This window comes from Calidris pugnax, unplaced genomic scaffold, assembly GCF_001431845.1.
Source record: "Calidris pugnax isolate Ruff unplaced genomic scaffold, ASM143184v1 scaffold36, whole genome shotgun sequence".
Taxonomy (NCBI): Eukaryota; Metazoa; Chordata; class Aves; order Charadriiformes; family Scolopacidae; genus Calidris; species Calidris pugnax.
In genome coordinates this window covers 1,601,229-1,609,439 of record NW_015090825.1, presented here as the reverse complement: position 1 = coordinate 1,609,439, position 8,211 = coordinate 1,601,229, and the positions used below count along the sequence as shown (strand labels likewise).

The following is an 8,211-nucleotide window of genomic DNA, read 5'->3' as shown; positions in this document are numbered from 1 at the left end:
AGGTACCACAGTCTTGGGAGGGTCATGAAGCTATGCTGAAGCTTTTCTACCCTTGTGAAGTTTGTTGTGAGATAAAATAAGAGCTATGTTCTATCTGCAAGTCTATACCATGTGGTCCTTTCCTCCAAACAGCAGTGCATTGACTTCCTGTACTTTTTTACATGCCACAGGTCAGTGAGAGCGCAAAGAATGATTTGAAGGAAGGTATGAAGCTATACAATTCAGAAAATAATGTTGGACTGAAAAATGCATGGAATATCATTCAAGCAGAGGTAATGTATTTTCTCAATAGAGGAAAATTATGAATTTGGCCATAAAGGCTGCTGCGGTCTGTTAACTGTTGCATCCATACCAAGTCTAAAAGATGACTAATGCGGGCTTTGGTTTCTGATTTTGCACTCTTGAATGTCCAGGGGGTAGTCTGAAACACAGGATCAGAGTGTACCCTGTAAGGTGAAAGATGCTTACTTCTCTCTCAGATTCTCTGTGCCTATCACAGGCACAGAGATGGTCTGAAAAAGAGGAGAAGCAGCAAAACCTGCATAGGTAGAACTGCAGCTTTGGCAGCTAAGCTTTTGCTGTTTGGCAGTTGTGGGCATATTACAGCATCTTTTGGTGTCTATGCTTATGTCTCTGTGACAAGAAGACTAACATATCCCATGCTAAGCTTTTGCTGTTTGGCAGTTGTGGGCACATTACAGCATCTTTTGATGTCTATGCTTATGTCTCTGTGACGAACACTAGCATATCCCATATGCATGGGACCATTTATTTTCTTTTTTTTTTAATGTGAAGTATTTGCTTTTAATGATCACTGAGCACAAAGCATTTTAAAAATACAAAAGTGTTGAGGCAGCCCTTTTGAAAATACACAATGGTTTAGTGGAAGTTTGTGGTGGTGCATGATTCACAAATTGTGCTACTTAAGTTAATTGATTAATTCTTTACTGTTGCGTGAAGTATTTGCTTTTAATGATCACTGAGCACAAAGCATTTTAAAAATACAAAAGTGTTGAGGCAGCCCTTTTGAAAATACACAATGGTTTAGTGGAAGTTTGTGGTGGTGCATGATTCACAAATTGTGCTACTTAAGTTAATTGATTAATTCTTTACTGTTGCCATAGATGAAATGCTGTGGTGTGAATGACTTTACGGATTGGTACCCAGTGCTGGGAGAAAACACTGTCCCAGACCGATGTTGTACGGAAAACTCCCAAGACTGTGGACGGAACTCCACCGAACTAGTGTGGAAAACGGTACGGCTCACTTTTCACTGAATTTCACTGAATTTTTTAGAGTTGGAAGGGACCATAGAGATCATCTAGTCCAACTCCCCTGCTGAAGCAGGATTGCCTAGAGCTAGAGCATGTTACTCAGGAGCATCCAGGCAGGTCTTGAAAATCTCCAAGGAAGGGGACTCCACACCCTCCCTGGGCAGCCTGTTCCAGGGCTCTGCCACCCTCACTGTGAAGAAGTTTCTCTTCATATTTGAGTGGAACCTCTTCTGTTCCAACTTGTTGGGAACCACTGAAAAGAGTCTGGCTCCCTCCTCCTTCAACCCTCCCTTGAGATACTTGTAGGCGTTGATAAGGTCTCCCCTCAGCCTTCTCTTCTCCAGACTAAAGAGTCCCAGCTCTCTCAGCCTTTCCTCATCAGGGAGATGCTCCAATCCTTGAATTGACTTCGTTGCCCTTCGCTGGACTCTTTCTAGTAGTTCCCTGTCCCTCTTGAACTGGGGAGCCCAGAACTGGACGCAGGATTCCAGTTGTGGCCTCCCCAGTGCAGAGTAGAGGGGGAGAATGACTTCCCTTGACCTGCTGGCTACACTCTTCCCTATACAACCCAAGATACCATTGGCCTTCCTGGCCGCAAGAGCACACTGTTTACTCATTGTCATTTTACTGTCCACCAGGACCCCTAGATCTTTCTCTTCAGTAGTTGCCTCTAGCAGGTCCACCCCTAACCTGTACTGGTACCTGACATTCTTCTTCCCCAGGTGCATTTGGCTTGTTGAAAATGGTCAAGCCTTAGGGAGGGATGGGAAGGAAGAAAATAGGCAGAATGCAAATGAAAGAAAATGTGACCTTGGGATTTTAATTTTCATCTTTCATCATTTCAGGGATGTTATGAGAGGGTGATGACCTGGTTCGATGAGAATAAGCATGTCCTTGGTTCGATTGGGTACCTGACATTTTTCTTCCCCAGGTGCATTTGGCTCGTTGAAAATGGTCAAGCCTTAGGGAGGGATGGGAAGGAAGAAAATAGGCAGAATGCAAATGAAAGAAAATGTGACCTTGGGATTTTAATTTTCATCTTTAATCATTTAAGGGGTTTTATGAGATGGTGATGACCTCGTTAGATAAGAATAAGCATGTCCTTGGTTCGATTGGGATGTGCATCCTTATAATGCAGGTAATACTGGTGTGATGTCTCTCAACATGGCTTTGATTTGCTGTCAGCATTCTTGATTCTGTTGTGTGAAATGTGGTGCTTAATTGCTTTCAGTTTGATCACGATCTCAAAAACCAGACTTGTTTTATGAGTTCCTTTAAGGAAGCAAGTCTGTGGTCAGTCCCACAAAAAGACATACTTACAGTGGGGTTTTGCTTATCTGCATTTTGACTTCAGAGCACCACTTTGGAGTTCCCACGTTTAGCCAAATGTTATGCTGTCCCTTAGGGAACTGTTTTTTTAAGTTCTGGAAGCAAGTTCTAGAAATTGCCAAAATGAGTCAAATAATGACCACTGAACTGACTAGGTTAACGTGGTTTAAAAAAGAATCATAGAATCATAGAATTGCCCAGGCCAGAAGGGACCTCCAAAGGTCATCTAGTCCGACCTCCCCGCAGTCAGCAGGGACACCCCCAACTAGACCAGGTTGCCCAGGGCCTCGTCGAGCCTCTCCTTGAATATCTCCAGGGATGGGGCCTCAACCACCTCCCTGGGCAACCTGTTCCAGTGCTCCACCACCCTCACAGTAAAGAACCCCCTCCTAATCTCCAATCTAAATCTGCTCCCCTCCAGCTTGAAGCCATTTCCCCTCGTCCTGTCACTGCAGGCCTTTGTAAACAGGCTCTCCCCAGCCTTCCTGTAGGCTCCCTTCAGGGACTGGAAGGCTGCTATTAGGGCTCCCCAGAGCCTCCTCTTCTCCAGGCTGAACAACCCCAGCGCCCTCAGCAGCTCCTCGTAGCAGAGGTGCTCCATCCCCCTGATCATCCTCGTGGCCCTCCTCTGGACCCTCTCCATCAGGTCCATGTCCTTCTTATATTGAGGGCTCCAGCCCTGCACACAATACTCCAGGTGAGGTCTTACCAGAGCAGAGTAAAGTGGCAGAATCACCTCTCTGGACCTGCAGAAATGCAGAAGCGTCATCATAATCTGTTACGCTTTTGGGGTTGCTGTATCACTGCTGTACTTTTGAGGGATAATATCTGAAATCTGATGTTTTCAGTCACAGTTACCTGGCTAAACAAGTAAAAAGGAAGAGTGAATCATATGCATCAATCCTGAAAAATCGTTGCACGTATAACAATGAGCCCTGAGAGCTTTTTGCCTCCATCTGTTCTCTGACAGATACATCTCCAGATGTGTGCCTGAACAACATACATACAATTTTACCGATCTGTGTTGAAGCTTGAAAAATATGACTAGTGTAGAATGACTTCTGAAACTACTACAGGACAGCAGGGCAGTTTAGGCAACCTCCCTGTACTGAAGCTCTTACTCTTTGTTTGTTTTCCTTCAGATCCTTGGCATGGCCTTCTCCATGACACTCTTCCAGCAGATTCACAGGACTGGCAAAAAATATGATGCCTAAAGCCTCTGAAACATTATCACATCAACCTTTCTGTCTCGTCATAAAAATGAACAAAAGGAATGACCGCAGAGTATCAAGCCTAGCCCTGCTGAGGGAATCCGTCCCATCGACCGATCTACTTTGTTGTTACTTGTCCAGTTATTATCACAACTTGTTATCTGACTATTTTATTTTTTATTTTGTCTGCTTCACATTTGTCATTTATTTGCCAAAGAGGGGGGGAAACCTCCCAAACAAATGGATTTTCTACACAAAATCATAGATCTGCTCTAAGAATGTTTCTTAACTTAAGAAAATGTTTTGCTCTACTAATCCATGCTTTATGTGCAAAAATTATGTGTGTTCAACTTCAAGGGAGAATTCTTCAAAGTCTTCCATTAAGTTTTCAACCCTCATGTCCAATTTACTGGAAGACTCGGAAAAGCCACTCTAACTGAGAGTCCTAGAAATTGGAGCTGCTTTGCTTTGCAGCTTCTTGTACCTTATGGTGTATACTTTTTTATTATGGTATTGATGATGATGATGATTATGATGGATATAGCTTAGAATTTAGTTGCCTGACTTATAACTTCTTACTGGTTTTGGTTTTTCACATTTATTGTACATTAATTTGGGAACCACTGTGCGATCTCCAGAGGACATAGATTTCAAAGTCGACAGTTTGTGCGGGCAAATAAAGACATAACTTTTCTCAAGCCCATGGGGAGGCATCGTCTACCTTTATCAGGGCCTTGTTGCCTGTACTGTAACAAAGGTGGTACCTTCTAAGTCAGAGACTCTTTCCTCAGATGGAATGCAATGCCTTCCCATCGGACCACATGGTGAGCTCCCTACTCCCATGAGGCAAAGTTCCAATGCCTTTACTCGCCCAAAGCAGTGTCTGGGTGCTACTTTAAAAGCTAAAAGTCTACTCGCTAAGCAAGTTAGTGCTCCCTGGCACAAAGGAGAGAGATTGCAGTCTGCCCTACCGGGCAGTTGGCAGCAGACTTCACAGATTGTCTTCTCTGTTTCAAAAAGTTTGCCCAAGGCATGGCATGCTGCTGGACATGAGGGAAGGGGATGGCAATTTGATGGCAACATTGTCATGCCACATGGTATTGTCATTTCATTTCCTCGGGCAGATGAGAGCGCTCTCCCCGAGCTGGAAAAGGTGGTTTGATTGAAGGTGACCATATGGTGCAGGAAAGGGGCAATTTCCAAAGTGACACTCGGAGACAGTATGTGTCACGTCTTCCGTACAGAATTAGGTCTTGCTGATGGATTGCCAAGTGCATCCAGTGGTATAGTTCAGAGTTCACTGCAATGTGTATTTTTAACAACATTCCTGTTAGAAAACTTGAACAACCTTGAACGTGTATTTCTTTAGTTTGAGTGCTGCTTCGTTGCAAGCAGCCCCCCTTTACCCTTTGTTCCAAGTTTTTGCTGTTTTGTGAAGGAAGAAGGAAAGGCTCAGATATTGGAGGGTGTTCTGATTTAACTCCTGTCACGGCTCAACTCAGCTCTGAAAGAAACACTGCTATTTTTATTAGTAGCAGTCAGAAGTGACCTTTAGAGGTTACTTCATTCAATATCACTCTCAAAGGGGTACTGTCGTAGAATCAAAGAATGGTTTGAGTTGGAAGATCATCTAATTCCAATCCACCTGCCACGGGCAGGGATACCTTCCACTATACCGGGTTACTCAAAGCCCCAGCCAACGTGGGCCTGTCATCTGTGTGTCCTGGTGTGCATGCAGTAGCCCTTGGAACAGTCCAGCCCAAACCACGACACTATATGAGACGGGACATTATTGAGCTGAGTTTCAGAAACGGTTGAGGATGGAGATTTTGTGCCTTTCAGAGCCATGCCATGTCAAACTACTCCTCTGGTGAACAAGTTTCTCTTAATGTCCAGTCTGAATATTTCAACTCTTAAAATGTACCATTTTCATTGTATCATTCAGTCTACCTTTTCCTTGTGGGCTGAAATAGCTGTTGAGCCACTTCATCTCTGGGAGTTTTCAGTCCCCTCTTTATCTTCCTGATAGGTCCTGCATACATCTGGCAGCAATAGTGTTTCGTGTGGCCTACGTGTCACTTTTTTGAGTTCCTATGAAATCAGTGTGACAGTAAGGAATGTGAATGTGTGGGATACAGAGACGAATCCGGGTGTTGTAGTGAAGGAGGAGGTTACTGTTCTTAGAGCACGGCCCTTGCCCATATGAGCACAATACCCAAAGTTTCACAGGGCTTTTCTTTCCCACTGAAGCAGCCAATGCCATATGGGTTCATCTGTTTCACTTACGTTGCCTTTGAAAGAGTCAGGGAAGAAGCAGAGGGAAACCACAGAACTGAATCCAGTTTTACTTCCATTTCTAACAAAAATTGGGACCAGGAGCATCTGAGCCCCACTGGAGATGGATGTTCCATGTTGAAGAAAGGGCTCCGATGCCCAGTGTACTTGCTGCTACATGTAAGACTGTATCCCAAGTTGCTAAGATGCGTTCCTATTTCTGCAAGAAAAGACAAGATGATTTTTATCCGATGGCTCCACTGCATTCTCCCCTTGGGCAGAGGTGCTTAGCATTCTCTAGCTTTCTCTGGTGTTCAAAAAGAGCAGGGTGCAGGGCTAAGCAGGAGCATCATTTCTGTCCTTTTGGGTCGCACAGTCGTACCTGCCGCATCTTAAATTTTAATCTGCAGTCAGTTTTTGTACAAAAAAATGGTAAAATATATTAGTGAAAGTAATAAGGAAATAAAAAAAATGTTTATGAATAACTCAGAAATGAAATGTATAGTTGCAAACTCAGATACTTTGCCTTTCATCCAAACTTATTTTTCTAGAATGCTTCATTCCATTTCACGATCTAGCAGCGTAGATCCTGAAATCTTTTTTTAATGACTACTTTTGGCATTTTAAGCACAGTATTAAGTGAGATAGTTACACGAGCTTCACGTATTCATCTCTATGATGCCACCTGCAAGAAAGGAGTCAAAAGCAGGGCTGATTTGTGTCTCTTAGCTGGCTCTCTGATGTGGGAGGTGATGACAGACATCTTGAAAGGAGCAGAAAAATAATGCCATTTTCCAGGTAACAAAAAACAGCCCTGGAAAGTGTGAGGCTGCATCAGTCAGTTTGTCAGAGATGACACTAACTGCCCTGTAAATTGGTCAAGGGGAGCTTTGGCTCATGTATGTATGCACTTTTTTTGCTTATGCTGGTGGGTGGGTGGCTGTGTGTTTTCCCTAAATGTCACTCTGATTATTTAACTATAAGTTTTTAGCATGTTTTTAAATAAAAACTGATACTGAGTAAAAGTATCTTTAATATACACAAATACTGATTTGTATAAATGCATACCTCTCTGTACCTCTAATTCATGAAAGCACAGTTCAAGTGTGTGAAAGTGCTGTTTCTCTGAGTGTTCCTTCAGACTGTAGCATACCTGCTGTCTCACTGTGCTTCAGGCTTGAAAGCTGCAGCAGAACTTAAGCAGAGGCATAACAGAACTGCTTGAAGAACCTCTACGTGAAGGCTGTTGAAGTGATAGCAGTGAATTCTGTTCCCTCCTGGTGGTACCAAGGCTGTTAAGTTACAGGAAGCCCAGGTGGAGAGCGCTTAAAAGAATTGCCCATAGCTAAGAAGCATGTGAGATGATGAAAACAATGGCACAAATGTCTCCAAGATGACAGAAGATGCCTTGTAATTTCATGCATTGAGTTCCTGGACTGTGGTCGTGTTAGGCCAACTTTCATATCCTGTGTCCACTCCGCATTTGTGTGCATGAAATACAAACTCATACACAGGAAGGGTGCAAGCAGAGGACAGCTGAACTGATACTCATGGTCTTTCTTGGGCAATGTATTGGCCAGGCATGGAAAAGGCAAGGAGGAGAAGGGTGTTTTCCCAGCAGATAGTTCTTGGGAGCAGCATGGAAAGGGCACGCGTGATTCTGATGTAACTTCTTTCCATAGAGTTGAGCAACTTCATGCTGTAGCTGGCATGGGGAAACCTGAAGATGTTTGCCTATGGGCTAGCCATCTATTGTGCAGTAGATAGTAGACACTAAGAAACAACATGCCATTCCCACCAGGTGATGTTTGCACCAGTGTTTCTTCTATGCAATACCTACTTTCGCCTTTATATAAAAGATTTTTACTAGGATGATATAAAAATAAAGGATTTTTTAAAAGGTGCCTCTTTGAGCTCATTTGTCTCTTAACCCCAACTACCACCAAAACCAAAACAGGACAAAAAAAAAATTCTAAAAATTGACTCACAAAAATCTATTCCAGCTCCACTACAGTTGAAGTTCAGAGGTCCTAAAGCTGTTGCATCTCTGAAAAGATCCCCCCATCCCATCCTCTCTCATCCTCCTTCAAAACAACACTCTAATTAAACAGAAATAGGTGTGA

General features: G+C 43.4%; 1 protein-coding gene across 1 annotated transcript in view; it reads left to right on the top strand.

Annotated features, from left to right (window-relative positions):
* TSPAN9 (tetraspanin 9) overlaps window positions 1-7,992 on the top strand; it is a 112,034-nt gene extending 104,042 nt beyond the window's left edge. Inside the window, 3 exon segments of the mRNA XM_014940140.1 lie at window positions 2,120-2,164; window positions 2,371-2,412; window positions 3,746-7,992. Of these exon segments, the coding sequence (XP_014795626.1) occupies window positions 2,120-2,164; window positions 2,371-2,412; window positions 3,746-3,817 (159 nt within the window). The 3' untranslated portion in view covers window positions 3,818-7,992.
* The last annotated feature ends 219 nt before the right edge of the window (window positions 7,993-8,211 follow it).